Here is a 24,953-nt window from a genome sequence, read left to right as displayed (position 1 = left end):
TATTTTATGTACTCATGACGTGAATTTTCAATGAGATGATAGACAATGCTGATCTAAGAAGCATCGACATTCTCCAAAAAATTTCATGTTATGTTGGACACTCTAACACGTGTCTAACACTCCCCAACACTTGATTAACACGTGACGGTGACGGATTAAATTCGACACTCCCAACACTTGATTAACACGTGATGGAAAATTCGACATCTGATTAACTTTCTCGACACTCTCCGAAACTTGAGTCAGAATTCTTATATGCAAGTTTTCGACATGTCATTTTGCCACATGATGTCAATTTTAAAAAAATTCAATAAATGATAGGTGAAAATATATATGTAAAAAAAAAAATAACAAATGGAAAAAAAGAAAATTTAATATTCTCTTATTTTCTCTTTTGACTCTCATTTTTTGTGATATACAATTCACTCTTCAAATTTTTTTATCTTCTCTCTCGACGCGTTTGACACACAAATCCATAACGTGAATTGCTTATTTTTCTCTCTCTAAGTCTTATGAATTATTATAATTGAGTTGAATTTATCAAATTGAAACAAGAATGATATTAATATATGGTAGATTGATGTTTTTAGTATAAATTTATTATGGGCTTTTATTATTATTTAGTTATTTGTGGATTTGAATCAAAGTAATTTAATTGAAATAATCATAAAAATGATAAAAATATATATTTGATACACAACGTATCATAATATGTTGAAATTTTCTATTTTTTTTAAAAATTACGCGTCTACATATTATGTCATATGTCGCGTCTTCATCTATTAGTGTCGGTACTACTTATATGGTGACATCTCTTTTAAACATCAGGCTAAAATGAGAGTAATAAGTCATTTCCAAAAGATCTAACCACGCATCCCTTGCTTGTCATGACAATTTCGTGCCGCTATGGCAAAACAATGCACTATAAACCGCGCTGACGAGCACCATCCAAAATAATATGCCGACTATCAGGCGTTATCCTTTAAAATTGGAGTTCAAGTTTTGTTGGAAGAATTCTAGAAGCGGAAGGAATCAATGATTAATTTAAATTTTACCGTATAAATAAGAAATAAATATTTTTTTCCTTGAGGTGGACTCAAGCCCTTGCCCGCAAGCTTTCCGGTGTCAGCTGGCCACTGTTGACATGCGGCCTAACTCCTGAAAACGGCACTCCAACTTCTAAACGACAGACAGCGAACCACATCGTAACATCTCCTCCAATTATTATTGTTGGTGTTGTCGTCATTGCTTGCCTCGGGGTCGTCGAAGGTTTTGGCTTTTTGTTTGTTAATCGGGTGGATTAATAATTTGGTTCCTGTTTTTTTGGACAGCTTATGCGGTAATAAAGAGGATGTGCCCTTTCCAGGGTCACGTCCCCACCGGCTGCGGCCGGCGGCCCTCCTGGCCTTTGTCTCCGTGTCCGACGAAACACCCCCGTCGCCACCGAGAACAATTAGACAAGGGATTTTATGAAAGGTGGATATTACAAAAAAATTTAAATTAGTACATCTATGTCAACTTATAAAAAATTCAAATTAATATATTTGTTATAAATTTATCACCGAATTTAATTAATATTATAAAAAATCTCAAAATAGTAAACATACGACAGACGAAAGGGTAAAGCTCCAAATTGATATATCCTTTAATCATCTCGTATTATTTGACTCAGCAATTTGACTGTAAATTTAAAAGTAAATTAACATGAGGTAAATTTATTATATACATGCTAGTTTTAAATTTTTTGTCGTATTTACCGTCATAGACGTGCCGGTTTAGGGTTATTCTTGGTATATACCATTTCACAAATACTTAATGGATAGAATATTCTATTCTTTATACATTCATTTTGTATATCCCAAAAACTATTGGTGAGTTCAACGTTAAAGTATTCTTTATTCGTTTGGTTGATGAATATCAGAAAATTCTTTTAGCAAAAATTCCAAAAGAAATTAATATCGCGTCAGTAGTGGCTTTGAAAGTGCTCTTGTTTTACTTTTCTCTCTTCTAAGCACCAATCGCTAGAAAGATTCGAAGGAAACAAAATGGAAATTGACTCGCACCCGGCATGGCTCGCCTTGTTTAAAAGAGAGAGGCCCCAATTAGGGATTTGGCAATTCAAATTTGATGGTCAAATTTTCGAACGAAGTAGAATCCCAAAAAAAAAAGAAAAAAGAAAAGTCTTAATTTGGAATTTTCGAGTATGGAAAGCGGAGGGAGGTAGTAAACAGGAATGGACTCGTATGGAAAGTAGATATCCGAAGATCTGATTACACTCCGTTGCCTCGGATTCAAAAGGACGCTACGATCTCTTTACCATAAAGCTGTCCACAAAAAACCCGACGGTCGAGATCAGAAGTAGCGATTCCTGGGCCGATCAGGTGCGCGAGATGTCACCTCCGAGTTTCCACCTGGCGCGGGACGTGTGGCGGACCAGGGTCAAAGTCAAGCCGATTAAAGAAATTGCAGAAAGGCCCTTCCCCACCGCAGGTTGTTCTATATATATATATATATATATATATATATACTTTGAACGAATGCTAATTTTTTAAATTATTTACGCTTATCGTACGAGTTTTCTCTCTCTTTCTCTGGAACACAGCGAGGAATTGGTAAAGCGAAAAAGAGAGGGCCGGAGAAAAGAAAAGAAGGCGACCGGAGGAGAGAGAAAGAAGAGAGAGAGAGAGAGAGGGATTTGGTACAGTGCGAGAAAGCTCCTTGCTTTGTCAAAGATGTTGAACAGTGATTCAGTGCTCTCCTCTCTTTCTGCCTCCACCGTCATTGCTCTTTGCGCGTAGACTTTTCAATTTTTCCTGGCGTCCGCAGTACGGCGAGCGGGCGTAGATCCCTGACTCCTCCTCTCCTTCGCTCTCTCTCCCTCCGTTATCGTCCCATGCGCTCGCAGTAGAGCTGCGGAGCCGCCGTGATTCCGGTGGCCGCGCCGGTGCCGAATCGGGGGTCGCCGCTCGCTCGTGCGATCTCCGGCGGATTCCCCGTTTTTTTTCTTTCTTTTTTTGGGCCGCCGCCGCCGCCGCTGCTGCTGCTAAGAGCTTGGTAAGTTCTCGTGCTCTCGCTTCGGGTCGTCCAGTTACTTGCCGTAATTCTCCAGTGAATTTCGGATTTTCCTCTCGCTCGCGTGTGATTAGTTAAGAGTGAAATGTACGTCTCGGCTCCGCTTTGTTCTGGAGTGCGGTTGTCTGGAATGCAAGACGTGTTGGATTTCGGAAATTTAAAGATTTGATCCGGTGATTAGCTTCCATCCCCCTTTTCTTGCATTTGTCGAGCGAGCGGTTTCGTGTAATTTTTTCTTCTTTTTTTTTTGCCTTCCTCTGATTGTAACTTGTTATGATTCCTGTCATTGCGCAGCAAAATCCCTGTATCGAAGCGATGAAAATTGAGCTTTGAGTGAACTGAACATTTAATAAGATGTTGACTTGGTCAATGCAAACGATTGTGTTATTCTATCGAGCGCGTAATTGAATGTTTGGTCGTTTGCTTCTTGTTGTTCTTCTTTGTTTTTTTTTTACCCTTTTTCTCGGGCGAAAGTTTTATCCTTTGCTTAGCCTTGGCGGATGGTGCATGCATCATTTTTCAAAACTTCAAGGGTCAGCCATTCAATTAGGAACAAAAGGGGTTAGCTACACCAACTTAAGTGTGCCCCACTTTAGTTGCTTCTTGATCTGATCTAAGTATCTTCTCAAAGTCTATTCTTGCTCCCGTCTTCTTTTCCGATGTCTGATTCGTAAGTTCTGCTATATTTTATTTGTGAATTTCCCCACAGTATCACTTGCCATCTTGTTCATTTTCATTAGTCCAGTATCTGGTGCAGCTACTGAACGAGTTTCAAATTACGAATCCCCCTATTTTGGACTTCTAATGAAGTGCTAGGATTGGGAAGCAGTCGGTTTTCAATGTTGAATGGGAAAAGGATTTCCACACACGATGCGCATGGCAAGCTGCACCATTTTGCTTGTTTTCCGGAGCAGAGCATTTGTTCTATAGTCAGTTGAGAGCTTACATTATAGAAAGAAACTCTCTTAAGTTATGCCAAGGCGTGGAAGCTATGGCCATTTGCAGAGCTAAATTTTGACTAAGGCCTTCAATCTGTTGATAGTGGTTTGCTTTGAGGTCGTGTGACGTATTTCCTCTGATCATTTTTAGAGGGAAGCTATTGTAGAAAGCTGCATAATATGCTGCGTTCAAGTAGCATTAGGTCGTTCCTCTCTTCTACTGTTTGTCATTTCACGATTTCTTTCATTGTCTTGGTTCTCTGCATGATAGCTATAACTAACATTATGTTATATCAATAACGTACTAATGCTATGTATTTGATATATTCCAATCTTTAGCAGAAATCGTTGATAACTGGACCCTAGTCATCGGTTTTGCACCTTCTAGAATTCTATCCCGAAAAATGTCATTGTTCCTGCTATAATGGAAAGATGTGCAACAGCTGCATCTTGAGAACAGAGACATATCCATGTAAGTTCCTGAAAAGACCTTTGCTTTGTTCTTCCTTTTCTTCTTGATGATACCCAGGCTTATTCTGCATATTCTCTTCCTCTTCGAATTGGTCAAATGAGCAAGGCTTGTTGTTTTATGATTTCTGTTTGCTTAGCTACTGCATAAATCAGACCTGTGTCTGTTGACAGATTTTTGCTTGCGTTGAAGAAAGATGAAGAAATGGTACGCTGGTGTTTTGGTTGCGTCTCTTTTCATGTTACTTGTCCTAAGATTTATGGTCTCGAACAATCCCATGGGGCAAGGCTATCTGTCTAATCCATTCTCCTCAAATGCAAGTAATCCTCTTGAGTGGGTGCGTGCTACCACTCCACCTATCATTCAAAGTCCAGTGAACAAATCTGTTGTTATCTCCACTGAAACAATGGTCTCGAGTCTTTTTGCTGAAAGGAATATATCTACTGAAGAGCGGCAATCTCTCTTGTCATGGCATCATTTGAGGCATTTAATAGATAAAGCTCAAGAATTACCTAATGGTTTAGAGGCTATAAAACAAGCTGAGAATGCATGGAGTAGCCTCATGTTCTCAGTGGAAGAGGAAAGGCTCGCCTCTAGCAATGACACTTCACGAAGGAGGACAAATGAGAAACAATGTCCTCATTTCCTTAACAGAATGAATGCTACGGAGCTTGGTAATGAGGGCTTCAGGCTGCGAGTTCCTTGTGGCCTTACCCAGGGCTCTTCCATTACAATTATTGGCATCCCAGTTGGTCTTCTCGGCAACTTTCGGATTGACTTAACTGGGGAACCACTTCCTGGAGAGCCCGAGCCACCCGTTATTTTGCACTATAATGTAAGGCTTCATGGAGATAAGATCACTGAAAATCCAGTTATTGTCCAAAATACCTGGACTCTTGCTCATGATTGGGGTGAAGAGGAACGCTGTCCATCCCCATCTCCAGAAAAGAATAAGAAAGGTAAGGAAAAAGGATACTGATCACTTTGTGTTTTTCAGCAATCGAGTGCTAATTTTGTATGAGGTGGGTGGTACATATAATATCTCAATCTGTATTCTATCTTCTTCAATTGTTACTGCTTTTGATGCATTGTTGACCATTCGTATTTGATTTCCAAAGGGAGCCTTTGACTTGAAGCTGGCTCAAGTCCTTTTCTAATTTATTTGGCAGCAATTTTTAGACCATCTGCTGTGCCTCTGAAATTCTAATATTTTGAATACATGTGTAGCAGTTATCCTGGACCTTGAGGACCCGTCATGTTCATGAATATATAGGAACACAGTGTTAATTGCAGTCATGTGAAATTTGGCTTTCGCATGTGCTTTTGAGATGATTAATACTGTTGATATTCCTCATGGTGGCTAACTGTGGCATATTTTCTACTTCAGTCGATGAGTTGGACCAGTGCAACAAGATGGTGGGTAATGATGATAATCGCGCACGTTCGAACATTTCAAAACTGAATCCAAGCAGGATATCTACATCTGGAAAATATTTTCCCTTTAAGCAAGGTTATTTGTCTGTTGCAACACTTAGGGTTGGATCAGAAGGGATCCAAATGACTGTTGATGGAAAGCACATAACATCATTTGCTTATCGTGAAGTGAGTTATTCTTCCATCTGTAGTTGTTTTTAGAAGCTTGTTTTGCAGAGGCATTTGGTCATTTCCTTCCCTTGTGCTTTCAGACTCTGGAGCCCTGGCTTGTAAGTGAAGTTAAAATCTCTGGGGATCTTAAACTGATTTCAGTTGTTGCCAGTGGTTTACCCACATCAGAGGATTCGGACCATACTACTGATTTGGAGTCACTCAAATCGGTTCCTCTTCCTCAAGAGAAGCAATTAGATCTCTTCATTGGTGTGTTTTCAACAGCAAACAATTTTAAGCGTCGCATGGCTGTTAGGAGAACATGGATGCAATACTCAGCTGTGCGCTCAGGGGCAGTAGCGGTGCGCTTTTTTGTTGGTTTGGTGAGTTTTCCCATGTCTTGGACCTTCTCGTCTTGTGCCCATCTGTGTTCATTTTTTATGTAGGAGCTGAAATCTTTTCCAGCCTACCATTATGGTGAAGCGACATACTGCAAACAATTTTTTATGCATGACATATTCCCCCAATCATCGCGTCTGTTTTTCACTCTGTGCGCCGACATTTAATCTTTTCATTCAGCAGGATGCAAGATCTCAAACATTCTGAATTAATATTCTATTAGATTGTGGCTGTCAAATTATTTATCAACTTTGAATTGTGTTACAGCACAAGAACCAGATAGTGAATGAGGAACTTTGGAACGAGGCAAGAACATATGGAGATGTACAGCTGATGCCCTTTGTGGACTACTACAATCTCATAACATGGAAAACCCTTGCCATCTGCATCTTTGGGGTAAAGTCTCCTCTTTTCCTTACCAAGATTAGTGGACTTTATTGACCTCATAACTTAATCTTCTTCGCAGACGAAGGTTCATGTGGCCAAGTATATAATGAAGACTGATGATGATGCATTTGTTCGCGTGGATGAAGTGCTGGCTTCTCTAAGTAGGATAAAAGCAAAAAAGGGGCTGCTGTATGGACTCATCAACTCTGATTCTCGACCTCATCGAAGTACGGATAGCAAGTGGTATATCAGCCACGAGGTATGTTCCTGCACATTATGGTTCATTGTTTCACCTTGAAGCGTGGTTCACTTAACCTCTTGGCTGTACCTCTTTTGTTGACAAAGGAATGGCCTGAAGATTCTTATCCTCCTTGGGCACATGGGCCGGGGTATGTGGTGTCCCATGACATTGCATCTGCTGTCCATAAGAAATATCAAGATGGCCAATTGAAGGTACGAATAAGTTATTTCCTTCTATAAATGATGAAGCTTGCCTTTTACTGTCATTCATGGCTTTAGCACTTTCTCTCTTCCGAGTTGCTTCTCATGCTGGGAAATTGAGCCTGTTATTGTGACAGATGTTTAAGTTGGAAGATGTGGCGATGGGGATCTGGATTGCTGATATGAAGAAGAGTGGCACGAAGGTACACTACGAGAACGAAGGGAGGGTCTATAACGAGGGTTGCAAGGATGGTTATGTGGTTGCCCACTACCAAGGCCCGCGAGAGATGCTCTGCCTATGGCAGAAACTTCAAGAGGCCAAACGTGCCACGTGTTGCGGAGATCGGTAGACTCTTTACAGTATCTGAAGCTGCACAATGAGCGAGAATGACATCTCAGTGAAAGGCTCATTGCGTGGAAAATAGGAGAGGTGTTTCCTCCACTTAATTCTCCTCCAATTTTGTTTATTCTTTTCCCCGACTACATTGTATAGTTAGTATTCTGTGTGGTCCATGTGGGTTACGAGTTGATCACCGCAGAGAGCGAGAGCGAGAGAGGGAGAGAGGGAGATGGAGGGAGGTGATTGTACAGGGTTAGTCATAGGTGATTACCGGGCTACCACGGCTTACCTAGAGGTTGACAAACATTAGATACCTATCAAATTAATAGCATTCTTTTTGCTCTATGTGAAGTGATCTTCTTTCGTGCTTCAAGTTCAGTCTCTTCTTTTCTTCTTCCTTTCAATTTGGACTTTGTGAGCACGGCATTTCTTCACCGTTGTCTACTCCGTATAAGTGTGCCGGAAATTCTTTCAAAGTACGAGATAGAAGTGAACGACGGAGCCCGCCTCGTGTTAATACGTTCAAAGAAAAGCCACTTCCCAATCTCTTCTAGTTCTTCTCAAGTCAGTGTACAGCTTGAGTCATCGCTCATCTTCAACAACCATTTATAAGTGAACGATGGAAAGATGAACCGATCGAAGAAATAGGGTCGAATCCTAGACAACATCCAATGCTATGTTCCGCGCAGCAAAACGCACTCGAAACAATGACTGTCACGGCGACAATGAACAAATTTCAACTACAGGCGACGGTTCGGACAGACGACACACATATATAATAGAAACTACGTAGTGAATGATCAAGTGGCCATGCACCCTATGCCATATCTGGTTTTGGGGAAGACCAAGAAGAGGCCGCTGCACACGACTCCCACCATCACCGGAAAGCCCTCCATCACCTGGTCCATCTCCTTCTCGTGCCCTGGGAAGAGGCAGTTCGTCACCCGGTAGTCCGACAGTGCGATCGCTGCAAACACCATCACCGACATCACCGCGTGTACCAGGTCGGAGAACCTCACCTGGTACCGTTCGTCCTGGGGGATCTCCACGTCAGGGCCCGTCTTGAACAGCGACAGGCCCCGCGGTGTGACGAACCCATAGTAGACCTTGCCGTCGGGCGTCTTGAAGCTGTCCGTGAAGTGGAAGAAGAAGCAGGAGAGGCTGCAGAGGCCGAGGAGCGCGTGGATCATTGACCTGTTCACCTCCGAGCACTCGCCGGTCCCGTACGCCGACGGGAGGAGCATCTCGAATGTCAGGAGGGTCCCCGTGGGGAGGAAGTTGGCGAGCATCGAGGTCTTCGACAGCGTCTTCTGCACCCCCTTCGCCACAGCCTTCCTCTTGCGTCCACCGGCGGCGGGAGCAGCCTCGTCGCCACCGCGGCCTTTCGCGGGGGGTGTCACGGGCAGGGGGGTGGCATTGGCATCATCCTCCGGAGGCGGCGTTTTCGTGGGCGTGTAGATTTTGATGCCGACGTCCGGCGACTGTTGCTCCATTTGCTTCTCTCTCTCTTTCTGAATCCAGGCAGAGCGAAAAGAGCGAAACTTTTTGGACACGAGAGAGAGAGAGAGAGAGAGAGAGAGAGAGAGAGTGCGAAGTAGAAGAAGATGGAATGTGTCGGAATCGTCGTTTGGATATATAAGAAGTGTGTATCGAACTCTCTTACAGGAGCAGTTACTTCCCGCGAATTTAGTAACTTCTCTCCGCATGAATTCAAATTCAAAAGGCTCGAGGAAGGGTTTCGTTCCAACGTTCGTGGAAGATCTCTTCGGCACGTTTCGACGGTTTCGATTTTCTTTTTTTTTTTCATGATTTTTTTCAACTCACTTAATCTTTTTCATGCACGCTTCCACGTAATTGATATTTTATGCTGAATATAGTCGAATTAATCCTTTTTTCTTTGAGAGTATCTTTTGAGGCTTTCGTATCATTCATAGTATTTCGTATTGACGGCGTGTATATATTTTGCCTCAAGAAGTATATAGCATGTGAAGGCAAAAATAATGTTGCTTAATATAAGATGTTGCATGGTATTTTTTGAGGTGGTTTCGGTAAAAATAAAAACAGCAGATGCAAAGTTAGAACTGATTGATAGTGAGTCCAAATTAAATTGGATTCTCAATTCACCCAAGCTCTTTAGGGTACTTGAATTTTGAGTCCAAATTATCAGACAAGATTAATGTTTTTTTGTTTTTTGTTTTTTTTTTTTTGGGAAAGAACTCCAGAGAGAGTCTTTGAAATAGATTTTCTTTATCCATTTGACAAGTATTTCGAAATGGAAATGTCATAAATAATATTTTTTAAATGTTCTTTCTTCCACAGTACACCGACGTATTTAAAAGTACAAGTACACTTTATTTTTGTACAAACGTACTTATTATGTCATCCGTGGGGGTTGTAGATTGGAACTCTTCCCCCCTCCGGCGTTCCAAACTGGGATTGATCAAGGCTAGCAAGAGGCCGATCCGATATTTAAAAAACTTACAGGCAACACAGATAATTATTTTCATGCATTTAGATTTATGATGGGTTTCTAATACTTTAGGCACCCGGTCCTGTCTTTAGAAACGAGTTAATATTATTAAAAATCTCCAATTGATCGTCCACAACACATTTACTCCTTCAATCGACATATCTGAATGGGGGCATTGGTTCTTTCTTTTGTTCTTGAATCAAAATGTCTTTTTCGGGAGCAAGAGGAAATGCATCCATTAAATCATTATGGGATAGCATATCTATTGCAATTATCTCGGTCTTCTCTAGTTCTAAACATAGATCCCCTCATTGGTATCGGAGCCATGATAGTTTGATCCATGTGTTTAGAAAGTGAATCCAATGCTGAGAATATTTCTTCATCGTCATGATTGATTCGGAAACTCTCAATGCTTTTGTTACCCTTACTCCATCCCCATTTTCTTCTTCTCTTTTAGACTTTCGTGTGTCAAATATATTTAGGTTCCATTTATTTCGCTGAAAATAATTTTCAGGAAAATAATTTTCGGATTTTCCTGCGTTCGTTTCACGGAAAATGAATTCATTGGAGAAAATACTTTTTATGAAAAGAAAAAAGTCTTCTAAATTAAGGGAAATGTTTTATTCTTTTAAAAAGTGAAAAACATTTTCCTTACTTGATCTCTCTTATTTCACACCTCTACAAATCCTTACTTCTTCCTCCCCTTTCTTTTTTTGTTCAAATTATTTTTTAATTTTCTTTTTTTTTTTTTTTAATTCTAATTATTTTGTATTTCCTTTTCTTTTCTATTTCTTTTTTTTTTTCTTTGTTCCCATCTTCTTCTTTCTTGGCTAGTCGTCGGCCGTCGACAGGCAAATCTCGAGCTCGTTGATCTCAAGCTCGTGCTTTGCACTCTTGCGTATCCTTTTTATTTATTTATTCTATCTCGCTGTTGTACATTGCTCAAGCAAATGGCTCTACATGCTTTGCTTCTTTTTTCTTTTATTTATTAGAACATAAAAAACGCAGGGGGAGAACAAGCCACTCAACTGGAAGATTTTCATGAAGGTTGTAGATGCTTTGCTTCTTTTCTCTTTTGCTTCTTTTTAAAATCCATACGAATATTTTTTAGAGTAGATGAGCGTTTAGCGACAATGAGGGAACAAAGATATGAAGTAAGTTTGTCTAGATTTAAAGGCAAGTTCATATTTGATGGATTTATAGGTTGATAAATAATGCATGCCTAAGTGGTGAAGTCTTAGAAAATATTTTTCTTACTGAACACCGGAAAATATTTTCCAAAACATTTTTAGATTTTAACCGAACACCAGAAAATATTGTCATTTTCCTGAAAAATGACTTCTAGGAAAATATTTTCCGTGAAATGAACAGACTCTTAAGATTTACTATTTTTATGAAGTTTTTCTTAGTAATGATACAAAAATCTCTGAAACTCAGCTTCATCTTATGAACCTATATTTTGTTTTTGCTAAACTATCTTCATCATTTTCTCTTATCCATTCAATTCGACATCTTATTTGCCAAACTTCTAAAGAAGTGAAAAAGTACACGCAATCCTCTAAATTTGAGCAACATCTTATTCCAGCCACTGAAAATGAGTATTCTGTTACTCTCTAGATCCCTCTAGAGTTTCCTAAATAATGGACCCAATAGGGATATTCTTATATCCATTATGGAGCTGTCCGCCTTGTACTCACTTTCCATAGCCGAAAATATTTGTTAGTTGTAGCTCAAATGGCCCTATTGGACATTCAATTTCTAAAATACCAGCATACTTGTATTGGCATTGTCCAGACAAACCTAAATACTAGGATAGTTTTTGTAACTTTGTGTCCAAACTTTAATGTTGCATTTTTAGACCCTCAACTGCTTTCTTTCTTGAAGGTTCAAATTTAGTTTACTGGAGCACCCTAGACTACTGATTTCATTGTAGTAATCCTTTGATATTCTATAGAGTGTAGAATCACGCCATTGATCTTAATTTCCAAAATAGAAATGAAGATGCCCTGTTCATCTTCGTGCAAAATGATCAGGCATCTTGTATCCATATTCCCAAACAAATTTCCAATGAAAAGCTGGCCAAACTTCTTCTAGAAACTTGGATTACCAACTATGAGAAGCTACACCGAAACAATAAGCCTTTCTAGTCCTCATATTTTGAATTTGTGAGGAAAAAAAATGATAGTACTATTGCCGTCAAGTTCAGCAAAGAAAATGAAGAAAACCATACCATATTCCAAACCTTGTTTATGATTGAGCCTTGTGTTTCAGATTCGATCTCTGAGTCAGATCCAAAAAAACTTGTCAAATATTTCTAAAGTAATGAAAATCTTGTACATTACTACAAAGACCGTTATGGTTATTGTTTTTGGGATCATTCTATTAGTGTTCTTACTGTACAAATTCTCTTGATGAGGTGGATCCAACTACAAGGCCCAGGTGAAGGCCCCAAAAAGTAAAAGATGATATATACCAAAGGTATTTAAATGGAGATCCCTTTGTTGATGCCCTTGGAGAAAGCAATAAATTCCGGTTCATGGTTTCTTATGCTCCAACTGCACCACCATCGTATGTATCATTTTCACCGACTTTGGCACCTTTGCCTCCTCCTTCACCCCCTCAAAAAACCAGCTGTTTTTCCATTCTATAAGCCAATCCTTAAGTGGACAAAGAAACACTCATACCTACTCGTACTCCAAATGAAACACCACCTAGCCAAGAAAAGAAAGTTAACCTTTATATTTCCATATTCCAAGAGGCAGATTTTTCCCTCATTGTTTGAGAAAGTTTTAGGCTTTCTTTCCCAACCACTGAAGAATTTATCGATCCACAAAGAAGATATTGTCATGTTTCAAAAATTCCTGCTCCAATTGATGTAGATGGACATGGAAGGCAAATGAGAACTCTTGTTGCGGAAGTTGTTCTAAATTGGCAATTAGAAACTATTAACACCTGATTTTTAGTCGATACATCATTATAAAAAAAAAAAGTAGAGAGAAAACCCCAATTAGTTCACAATTAATCGTCGTCATTCATCAATAATGCATCGTGGCCGTTGAAATAGGCATGTGTTCAATTAGGGGAACTCTTAACTAGGAAGATCAAATCCTAGCCCTTAGTTCAATCCAGGGCTAAGATTTGATCTTGCCTGAAAATACATAAAAAGAAAAAAAGAAAAGAAAGGGGGGGGGACATTAGACGGATCGGTTTCTCTCTCTTGAGATCCACTATCTCTCTCTACATCTATTTCGCTCTCTCTCTCTCTGGCTTTTCGGTTTTTCTCTTTCACGAACCCTCTTCTTGAAGTGGTTTTTCCGGTGATTCCCTCGCGGCGGCGAAGCTTGATTCGGCCTCCTCCATTCGTCATCTACCGCCAGGGTTTTCTCCCGGTTCTGTCTCTGGATTGATCAAGCTCAAATCGTCGAAAATACATCAAAGGTAACTTCTATGTCTCGAGCTTGATGAAGTGAGGTTGCTCTAGACAACCGGGGCTAGAGCTCACCCTAGGGTCCTAGATCTGTAATCTCAGCATATTTGGGACGTCAGCAAGGCCTTACGACATATTATGATGATTTGTGATGATTGATGGCTGATTTATCAAGTGATGTTGCATAATCACCTATTACGGAAATTCGTATGCCTGTTTTGATTGATATGCTTCGGTTCTTGGAATGAGCAGGTAGATGATGTTATTAAGATTTAATGTCTTTTGGAGATTTGTAATAGACTTTTCAAGCTTTCCATAGATATTATATGTTCGATTTGGCCATCGTTTGTCCTGCCTAATACTTCTTGCAAAGATTGAGTACTAATCTGGTGTTGTAATCGTTCTGCTTTGATATTCAGACTTACAACATATACAATTTTCATAAAAATATAGGTTCATTCAGCTAGGATTCAATCTTAGGTTTTTATATCAAGCTTCCATCTGAGATTCATGATGTTATTGGATGATTTTCTGTGGATTGACAATCAATGATCATAAATTTGAGGTTGATTGAGTTTGATTTGTATTAATCTGCAATTTTGTATCTTTGTGATGGACTTACTTCTTTTGGCTGAAACGAGGTGTTAGATGAGCTTCGATTTGATATGTTGAACGCCCATAATGGATGTTGTTTGGTCCCTGAGAAACACCTACAAAGTCTGTTGATTCTGTAGTAGTTTTTTAGGTTGATTTGTTGGTTCTGTTTACTGATTTTGCTGGTTTTGTTGGTTCTTTGTTTGCTTATTTTTGCTGGTTCTATGTTTACTGATTTTGCTGGTTCTTTGACGCCACTGGCTTTGTTTTTCATCTGCAGTGAGATTGCATTTGTTGAACTTCCTTGCAATTTCTGCTTGTGACTTCAACATTCCCTTCCATCTCACTGTTTTTTTCAATTCTTCCTATTATATTTGCTGCTATCCACAATAGCAATGCATTTAGCTATGAATAGTTAGTCTGAATTTCTGAACCATTTGAATTGGATAGATGGAGATTGTATTGTTACATCAATCCATGTAATCGGGTTGGTTAAAATGGTCATTGCGAATATGAAGATATTGATATTGTGTCATGATACCTTGCTATTTTGCTACTTTTCCGACGTGGTGTTGGGCATTCTTCAATTTTCATAAATTCCTATGTAGTTCACGTTGGAAAACCTTTGCCATGAAAGTTGTTCCCCATGATATTGTTGATGTTGTGTGATTTGCTTGGAACAAAGTGTCCATAGGTTCCCTTCCAATTACATTGTTCTGTGATATTTTGTTGCAATTTTCTGCTGTGATTTTCTTCTAGAAATTTTTAGGACATACTAAAATGCCATAAATTTCATTTTCTTTTAGTAGGATAATGGCCCTTTGTTGCTTTTCTTCAAAGATATTGCTTATGCTTTGCATGTGAGATGAGACCGTAAACTTTAGAGTGAAAATAGCATCTTGCTTGAGTTATATGTGTAAGTACATAGCATATTGCTTGAGTTTTATGTGCAAGTACATAGTCATTATTAGCTTGTATAATCTTCATCTTAGCATGTGCTATTTGTTGAATTTGTACACCTGCTGCATTGTGAGCTCGCTGAATATGTCTACTTTTACCATACATAGCTCAAGTTTACTGGATTCATTGTTGTTCTTGCTGAACATGCTATATTCTTGGCTATGAATGTCGTGTATATTCATAATATGATGTCTCCAGGTTATAATTGCTATTTGTGACTTGAATTTGCTGGATTCATGTTCATGTCTGACGTTCATGTCCATTTGTTATAATAACGATTTTTATGTGTTATTTTAGTCATATTAGGTGAGGCAAGGAAGCCATGTTTCTTAGATTAGGTTTAGATTAGGGCCTTGAAGATGGTCAAGGTCGATGTCCACTCCGACCGTTATTATGTAATACTCATTTTCCCGACATATGTCTCGGGTTCCATTTGCTGTATAAAACCCGCTAAGTTGCGGGTTTTTCCTTTTTTACTTCTCTTTTTCTTTTGTTTTTTTATTAATTGTGTTTTCTTTCATATTTTTAGGATTGCATGATAGATTTACTGCTTTTTTTGATTGTTTACTTCATGTCTTGCAATTTTAATTTCATTGATTGTTTTCCTTTCATGATTTTCTAAGAATAGAATAGAATGGAAGTAACCAACCATGCATGATCAATTAGTCTAGAATTGATGATCTCGAAAATGTAAAAAGAAATGCATGGACATGTTAGGAAAAAAATAACGTATTGTTTAGATACCAAAATGGCGTTAATAGAAATATTAGCGTAACCCAAGTCCTCGAACCTAGATATTTGGTTGTGTAGGAATCGAGGGAATACTCCCCACCCTCGATTGGGTTTTCTAGCCGGCCCCCGAAACGAGTTTGATGGTTGAGTAATAGACTATGCAGATGTTAGAACATGTAAAGGATATTATCAAAATCGAAGACGACGTAAGAAGGCGAACGTAACATATGTTCGAGTATATTATGAAGATTTCCAGACTTCGTGTCAAAGTCGAAGACTGCGCAGACTTTAGTGTCAAAGTCTGTTCTACATCATAAGTCTGTCAACTCGACTAATTCCAAACGAACGTGAATGATGAACCCGAAGACGGACTCTATACCGAAGCTGAATTGGGTACAGACCTTAAAGCTAAATCTGTTCGAGAAGCAGATATGTTCGGAGACCCAGATTGTAAAGTCTACAGACTCAGATTGTAAAGTCTATTGCTCTCAGACTTTACATCCAGAATTCGACAAAACGTAATGCAAGCTCAATCATATAACGGCTAGTGATCTGGTTTGGATTCCACATCAAGATTGATTTGATTGACGATTGGATCTTGAAGACAAGATCTTTTTATACGAAGAAGCTTTACTTATGGAAACCAAGATTTCGTTTGTATGGGCGATCGGAATCAATTTGGGATTCTACCTTTGTCACTCAACGGCTATCAAATCTTCTAGATACAAAGCTGTCCAATGGGTATATTGGAAGACGATTCTTCGAGATACTGTCCAACGGGTAGTTTGGAAGTGGAGGAGTATTTAAGGAGATGAAGGACCGATGAGCAAGTAAGAGATGGAGCGTAGAATTTATAATTCCAAAGTCTGAGCGACCTTCTATCATACACTTGTCTTTGGAGAGCTTAAACGTTTGTGATCGTGAGAGAAATACCAAAAGAGTGACTTAGTGAGATAGTGTGATCTACTAAGTGTTTGCACTCAAAGTTGTAATCTCTTGTTGATTGCATAGTGGAATCTAGCCAAGAAGGTTGTTAGCGTAGGAGAGTGGACGTAGGCTTGGATTAAGCCGAACGACTATAAATCTTGTGTTCTTATTCTCTTCCTTAACTCCTTTATTTTACTCGAAGTTTATTTTATTCCGCATATATTTGCCAAGGTTTATTTTATACACCTATTCACCCCCCTCTAGGTGTTCATACTAGATATATCAATTGGTATCAGAGCAAAGTGCTCGGTTTATAAAAGTGTTTTTACTTTTGAGCTAAAGATTCTTTATGGCTAGTATGTTGGCACCAGGACTTATGGAAGGGCAAAGCAACACAATGCCACCATATTTTGATGGAAAGGAATACGACGTGTGGAAGAACAAAATGAAAGCATTCCTAAGATCCAGAGATCCCTTGCAATGGGATGTTGTGGAAAGAGGAATCAACCCCATTGCTGCGTCTACATCAAATAAGAATGGCAAAGACAAAGAAACCAAACTCCCCGCTCCTATGTCTCGGGCGGAGATGTCCAAAAGAGAAGCGCTTGATGCGAAAACAATTTATTCTTTATATTGCGCTTTGTCTCCTACTGAATATAATAGAATCTCTTCATGTGAAACAGCAAAAGAAGTTTGGGATAAACTTCATGTTACATATGAAGGGACCGATTGTGTAAAAGAGACAGAAGTAAACTTCCTGCTCGGCAAGTATGAATCCTTCAAGATGAAGCAAGGAGAATCGATTGGAGATATGTTTAGCCGTTTTACAGAAATTGTAAATGGTTTAGCATATCAAGGTCAGCAAATTTCTGCCCCAATGAAGGTCAACAAACTCTTGCGAGGTCTCTCAAAAGATTGGAACCATGTCAAGACCTCAATCCGGGAGACTCAGAGGATTATGCCACTCTCCGTTGATGAATTGATTGGCACTCTTCAATCCTATGAAGTGGAACAACTCAACGATGAAGATCCCGAAGGTAAAAAGTCCATTGCTTTAATATCTAATGCTGTTTTTGATGAAACAGACTCAGAAAATGACATGGACGAAGAAGAACTTGCTTTTATGATTGAGAAATTCAAAAAGTTGAGTAGAAAAGGAAGCAAATTCAGTGGAAGAAGAAAATACAAGTAGAATGGCTAGAAAAGAACAATGAAAGAAGATGATGAGCAAGGAAATCTATGCTTGATGGCACATTTAGAATATGAGTCTGACTCAGACATAGACTCAGAATCAAAGTCTGACTCAGACACAGACTCAGAATCAGAGTCTGATTCAAACACAGACTCAGAATCCGATGAGGAAATCGAGGTAAGCAATTCAAAAATTCCTCTCAAAGTTTCAAAGTATATAAAGGAGCTTTGTTCAAATCTCAAATCTTCTCTTAAAAGGATTTTCGATCTTAAAAAGGAGAATTCTCGACTTAGGCAACAAGATCTTTCTCAAAAAGAAAATTTTGAAATTTTGCAAAATGATTTTCTACAAACAAAAGAAAGTTGAGATTTACTTGTCAAAGAAAATGATTCTTTGAAGAAAGAATTTTCAAATATTTCGACAAGATTTTCAAATGGATCAAAAACATTAGAGCATATTCTTTCTAAACAAGTTCCTTACTATAATAAGTCAGGACTTGGTTTCAATAAGGAAAATAATTCTTTAATTGATTTTCCTAAAGTAAAAGAGAGACTTAGACAAAAACCTTCAAAGGCATTTTACAAAAATCATTTTCAAAAAGTGTTTGTAAAACCTGTTGGTGGAAATGACGTCAAATGTTCAAATTATGGAGATTCAAAACACTTTGAGAAAGATTGTCCTAAAGTCTAGAGACCCATCAGAAAGATTGGGTAAAAACAACATATTCTTCTAACTCTCATGGACCCAAGAAAAATGGGTACCAAAGAAAACATGAGTCATTTTTTGCAGGATATAAAGAAGAAAGAAGAAAGAGAGTTTGGTAAGAAATGTATATATTTTTATTCTCAATTTGATTTGGGCAATAATTCTCATTATACTTGATATTCGATATATCTTTGGTTGATTGAGATTTTATAATGATCATATTTTGCTTTATGGAAGAAAGAATCGTATGATTTGTTTTTGTGATTTGTGAGTTGAGATTTGATTTAGTACGTGTGATTATTTGAGATAATTCAGATTATTTTGTCTAATTTTATACTTCAGATTTAATCATATTTTGCAAAGTGAAAATCTGTTTTACGTGATGATGCAAGATATTTTTAGATACTCAAGGAATTTTATTCTCTCTATTTTTATTGTGCTTTGACTAAGTGAGAATTTAATTTTCAAAATATCATTGTGCATAATATTCTTTCTTTAAATACTTTGTTATGATGAATTAAGAAAGAATATTTGATTATGGAGATTTTATATTTTACTCTAACGAAATGGAAGGATCCAAATTGATGGATACCAAAAAGGAAATGAGTTGATTGCAGGAAATTCTATAAGGGAAGAACGATCGTGAATCTACGCAAATTTTGATGCAATTAGAAAATATCTCCTGCGACAATTGGTAATGATTTTTTAATCAATGGTATATTTGAAACATATACCATGGGTAAGAGAATATTTTATTTTCATCCCGCCTTACAAATTTCTACGTGCATTTATCATGATTTTGGATGATTGTTTATTATATTGCGAATATCTTCTGTCATAAATATAAGTTATTGCAATTTTGACACGTGACAGAAATATCTAATTTCCTTTTCCAAAATGCATATATGAAATTTATGCTCAAGGAAATCTCTTTGATCTCGAAAGATATTACTGCATATTCATGGATATTCTTGCTATATTCTTAGAAGATATATTATATCTAGCAAGTTTGATCCGCAAATAAAAGGAAGATATCAAGTGACATTTTTGCAAAGATTATTATCTGTTATATAAGAATTTGCAGGTCACAAAAGAATCTTCCATATGGATTTTTGGAAAACTCAATCAGAAAATCATGGAGATTCTACATTATCTTCTAGAGGTTCAAAGATTCTATTCCTTATGCAAAAATTTTGCAAATTATTGAGGAAATCCCTTATGTGTCGTACGGAAGGTTGAGTAATTCTGAATTTTAATTTTACATATGCTATTCAACTTATTTATTTGAAGAAAGGGCATTATATATTACGTGGATATTATTATAGCTTGTTTGTGCAAAAAAATTGTTAAGTTGATGCAGGTTGAATTCGAGATGAGCTTGATTAAAGAAAATAAAATTTTGCCTCGAATTTCAAAATGCAAGTGATCGTTGCGGATGTCGCTACGAAGGAAATAATGGAAAAATATTATGCTCAACGTGCACAAGCAACAATTGTTTCCATTCGCAAATATTGTCAGATCACAGGGGGAGAACGTGAATTCAAAAGAAAAGGAAAAGAATCGTGATCATCTCAAAAAATGCAACAAATTGAGGGGGAGCTTTGATCAATTATGGAAAAATCTTTTTGGATTGATCGTGATCTTATTATGGATGGAAGGAAAGGTAAATGTGTCATAATTTATTCTAAAAAAATCCGGTTAGTGCATTTTTTATTACCTTTTGTCATTAACAAATCTCTTATTGATATTATTATGACAAAAAAGGTACGTGCATTCTATGATGCATCCGTAATTTTTATTGGATATTTGCTGATATATATGATCGAAGTGAGCTATATTGCATATCTTTAATATTCGACTTGCTTTATAAAAGCTGATTTTTGGAAATTGCGATTCATGCAAGATATTTGTTATCATTCTCTACGTGAATCCATTATTATCGCTTTTTGATTATGACAAAAAGGGGGAGAAGATATGAATATGCATATGTGCTGATTGGTTGATATTTATTACATAATATTGAGTTGCGATTATTTTCTAAATATTATTATGCTCAATCTATTTGTTATCTTCTGATATCCTTTGATTTAAATTAATAAAAGCGTGTTTACAAATCTGCATATTCAGAGATTGTTTTGTCATCATCAAAAATGGAGAGATTGTTAGGGAAATCCCTTATGATATTTTGAAGATGACAAAATAAATCAAAAGCTACTAACATGTTTGATGGTTGAGTAATAGACCATGCAGATGTTAGAACATGTAAATGATATTATCAAAATCAGAAGACGGCCAGAAGACTGAACGTAACATATGTCCAGAGTATATTCTGAAAATTTCCAGACTTCTGTGTCAAAGTCTGAAGACTGCCAGATTTTAGTGTCAAAGTCTGTTCTACATCAGAAGTTTGTCAACTCTGACTAATTCCAGACTGAACGTGAATGATGAACCAGAAGACAGACTCTATGCTGAAGCTGAATTGGGTACAGACCTTAAAGCTAAATCTGTTCAGAAGCAGATATGTTCAGACCCAAATTGTAAAGTCTACAGACTCAGATTGTAAAGTCTACAGACTCAGATTGTAAAGTTTATTGCTCTCAGACTTTACATCCAGAATTCGACAGAACGTAATACAAGCCCAATCATATAACAACTAGTGATCTGGTTTGGATTCCACATCAAGATTGATTTGATTGACGATTGGATCTTGAAGACAAGATCTTTCTATACGAAGAAGCTTTACTTATGGAAATCAAGATTTCGTTTGTATGGGCGATCGGAATCAATTTGGGATTCTACCTTTGTCACTCAACGGCTACCAAATCTTCTAGATACAGAGCTGTCCAATGGGTATATTGGAAGACGATTCTCCGCGATACTGTCTAACGGGTAGTTTGGAAGTGGAGGAGTATTTAAGGAGATGAAGGACCGATGAGCAAGTAAGAGACGGAGCGTAGAATTTATAATTCCAAAGTCTGAGCGACCTTTGATCATACACTTGTCTTTGGAGAGCTTAAACGTTTGTGATCGTGAGAGAAATACCAAAAGAGTGACTTAGTGAGATAGTGTGATTTACTAAGTGTTTGCACTCAAAGTTGTAATCTCTTGTTGATTGCATAATGGAATCTAGCCAAGAAGGCTGTTAGCGTGGGATAGTGGACGTAGGCTTGGATTAAGCGAACCACTATAAATCTTGTGTTCTTATTCTCTTCCTTAACTCCTTTATTTTACTTGAAGTTTATTTTATCCGCATATATTTGCCAAGGTTTATTTTATACACCTATTCACCCCCCTCTAGGTGTTCATACTAGCACTCTCACCTCCCATTTAAAAGGAATGGAGATATAAATCCCACCAAAGCGAGTCATATGGGAATGAAATCAAAACATCTTGCTTTTGCTTAGAAGGAATACACAGAGCTACCATAACAATACCTTATTGAAATCTTAGATTCACAATGAGCTTGCGAAGCTTTTTATGTCAATAAACGAGTAAAGTAGAACCGAGGAAAGATGTGACTAGTGATCAACTATCGGTCTCTCAACCTCTTCCTTCAAAATGATAAATTCCCTTTACCCTCTCAAAATTCTTTTTTGCCGGATTATCCAAACCTCACATCTACTTCAAATTTGACCTCAAAGATGGATTCTAGTAATTGGGCATTCATCTTGAAGACAGACCAAAAACAAGGTTCTATATTCCAAACCAATATTTCTAATAGAAAGTTTTTCCTTATGGCCTCAAAAAAGCTCATTCCTGAAACAATGTGTCGTATCTTTCAACCAATCTTGCCTAGTGTACCAATTTACATTGATGACATATTACTTCCAGTCCCGATAAAGAATTTTACTGTCGGCTCTTCAAGCAGTTTGCGGACATTATAAAGAAACATGGAATTATGCTCTCTCAAATGTACACACTACCTAAGGCCAAATATTACTCAATAGTTGTTGAAATTTTTAGAAGAACATTTCATGACAAAGCAACTTCACCAATTTCTCAGGATAAATAATTTTTGTTCCCAACATTGTAGAGCTGCTAATCCCGTTACAATTGATGCCAAAAAAGAATCTTCCACCTTGGAGTAAGACTCAAACCAAGACAGTAACATAACTGAAGGAAGTCATGTGGACTCTTCTCTCATTACAAATACCATATACTAGGAAAAGAGTTATCCGAATTGATGCTAGTGATGAATATTGGGTAGCCATATTATTCGAAGAAATTGATGGTAAATGACACATTTGTGCTTACAAAAGTGGAAATTTTTCCTAGGTTGAATTACATTATTATTCTACTTTCAAAGAAATATTGGCAATAAAGAATGGGATAAAAAAGTTTGAATTCTATCTTATTGGCCATCATTTCTTAGTAGAATTGGATATGTAATCTTTTTCTCATATAACCAAATTCAAGTAGAAATAGTTTCCTCATTCCTAGCCGCTACGATGGACTAAATGGTTTTCAAAATATTTCTTCAAAACCAAGCATATTGCAGGAAAGAAGAATATGCTTACTCACTTTTTTCTTCATACTGAAGGCTCCGGTTGAAATCAACATGTACATTTTAAGGCATCCTTTTCCACAGGAAGAAAATTATAAAAAATCGAAAAAATGCAAGATTGGCCAAGCCTGGAGTATCCATAGGAGATTATTGAATAAATCAAGAATGACGGTTTCATTGAAAATCTTGATAATCTCATGTGGCAATGTCATATAAACCTCTTTAGATATCATGAAGGCTCAATTTTTTTATCCCTTCAGATTAAATTCCAGGTATCCATTCATACATCTATTAATTTGGAAGGAATATGATTTCCTTGATCAGCTTTGATGGATGTTTTGATACTTAACCAACAAGTATTTAATATCTATTGAGTTCACCGCCAAAAAGTTCATTGTCAAGTTAACTAAGCTAATTGCATTTCGATGAAACAAGAGAAATGAAAGCGACATAAATCTACTTACTGTGCTTAATTATTTTTATCCTCCAACTTATTGGAAACATCTCTTCCCTCTAAGAATTAAGAGATGTCCCTTGAGCAAAGCTAGAGTTAGACACAGTGGTATTTTACGACGACCATAGACTTTTATGCAAAATATTGGCACAAGAAGAAATAGGAACCACCACCTACAAGCCTCAACTACATCTTCAGGAAGCTCGTATCTACAAAACATTTCTTGATTGTGTAGGATCCATCGAATACAACTACAGAGATTTTAGAGAGTCCTATGCTAAGAAAATTGGACCATTCCTGAAGAAGTATGGGATTACTCAACACTTGTTCCATAGGACCACTATGGTCTTGCACGTGAAGTTAGACAAACACTCACAGAATTCAATCAAGCACAAAACTAGGCAAGAACACCTCCTCGGTCACAAGAGCAAGAAATGACAAGCACATATGATCCTACACAGTCCTTTTAAGAATCTTATCCTCTGGCATCCTATGATCAATGGGAAGGGCCTCTTTCTCAAGACTCCTATAATTAGGGACCTTTGTCTTTTTCCCTTAGATTGCACCCTAATACAATCTCCCATTATGCTTAAATAGCAAATTAAACCTAACCAATTATACTTGAAAGAAAGGATCAAGACAATGTTCCATGACTCATGAAGAAGAATCCATCTCAATTAGTCTAAGCATATGAAATGCCTTGATATCACAAAGAGAATCCACTCACACCACCTACAATCCTCCTGCTCCTAATAATGGACTTGAAGATCTTGAACAATGCTACATGAAAGAACAACTTGCATGACATAGCTCTGATAATTCAGACTATGATTACAACTCCCGAGATGGTAGATAGGTCTATAGCGAAAGTTACTATAACAAAGGTCATTGTAACAAAGTACTGTAGCAATAGGTTAGGGAAATAATTGTTCATAGTCAATGTTCACTGTATCTAAAATAATTTTCTGAACGAGATTTCCGGAGCCTGTGTGTTTTCAAGACTCGTGAGCATGGTTTTTGTTTTTTGTGAGCTCTTAATGCCAATAAAAGGCAAATGTGATGTAATGTGTTGGTAGAGTCTCTTTAAAGTAAAGTGTGTGCTTGTGAAAATTCATTATATCTTTCCAAACACTTCTTCTTCTCTAGTCTGGTAGGATTCTTTGAGAAATGCAGCTTAATTAAGTTAGAAATGTTACTATCATGGCATCCTTGAGTGTCTCTATATTTTGAACTAAAGTTTTGGGTAGTTGTAGTTAAAAGGCAGTCCCTTGGATGATTGAACAAAAGGTTTATAACTAAATTGGCAAAATTGAAAAGTTTATGACTGAATTGGCAAAAGTATAATAGGTTTAGGACTT

General features: G+C 37.6%; 2 protein-coding genes across 4 annotated transcripts; one reads left to right on the top strand and one right to left on the bottom strand.

Moving 5' to 3' along the window:
- The first annotated feature begins 2,584 nt into the window (after positions 1-2,584).
- On the top strand, positions 2,585-7,975 carry LOC104433447 (beta-1,3-galactosyltransferase GALT1). Of its 3 annotated transcripts, none has more exons than XM_010046196.3 (9): positions 2,585-3,054; positions 4,353-4,482; positions 4,653-5,438; positions 5,867-6,081; positions 6,165-6,446; positions 6,730-6,858; positions 6,929-7,108; positions 7,195-7,302; positions 7,428-7,975. In XM_010046196.3, the coding sequence occupies exons 3-9, from the start codon at positions 4,676-4,678 to the stop codon at positions 7,638-7,640; spliced, it is 1,890 nt and encodes a 629-aa protein (XP_010044498.2). In that variant the 5' UTR covers positions 2,585-3,054; positions 4,353-4,482; positions 4,653-4,675; the 3' UTR covers positions 7,641-7,975. The 3 variants fall into 3 exon arrangements, with proteins under 3 accessions (XP_010044498.2, XP_010044499.2, XP_039163457.1); XM_010046197.3 differs by having other exon boundaries at positions 4,350-4,482; XM_039307523.1 differs by lacking the exon at positions 2,585-3,054 and adding an exon at positions 3,789-4,213.
- A 381-nt stretch (positions 7,976-8,356) lies between these two features.
- Positions 8,357-9,123, bottom strand: LOC104435602 (protein DMP8). Its single transcript, XM_010048322.2, has one exon. The coding sequence runs from the start codon at positions 9,121-9,123 to the stop codon at positions 8,431-8,433; it is 693 nt and encodes a 230-aa protein (XP_010046624.2). The 3' UTR covers positions 8,357-8,430.
- Between the last annotated feature and the right edge of the window lie 15,830 nt (positions 9,124-24,953).

This window comes from Eucalyptus grandis, chromosome 2 (assembly GCF_016545825.1).
Source record: "Eucalyptus grandis isolate ANBG69807.140 chromosome 2, ASM1654582v1, whole genome shotgun sequence".
Taxonomy (NCBI): Eukaryota; Viridiplantae; Streptophyta; class Magnoliopsida; order Myrtales; family Myrtaceae; genus Eucalyptus; species Eucalyptus grandis.
Note: the sequence above shows the minus strand (reverse complement) of the source record. Positions and strands in the feature narration are given on the sequence as shown.

Excerpts from the sequence above, each read along its gene's own strand:
- LOC104433447 (XM_010046196.3), top strand. The coding sequence starts at position 4,676 with ATGAAGAAATGGTACGCTGGTGTTTTGGTTGCGTCTCTTTTCATGTTA. Across the intron at positions 6,082-6,164 it reads CATCATTTGCTTATCGTGAA|ACTCTGGAGCCCTGGCTTGT; the intron begins GTGAGTTATTCT and ends TTGTGCTTTCAG. Across the intron at positions 6,447-6,729 it reads TGCGCTTTTTTGTTGGTTTG|CACAAGAACCAGATAGTGAA; the intron begins GTGAGTTTTCCC and ends ATTGTGTTACAG.
- LOC104435602 (XM_010048322.2), bottom strand. The coding sequence starts at position 9,123 with ATGGAGCAACAGTCGCCGGACGTCGGCATCAAAATCTACACGCCCACG.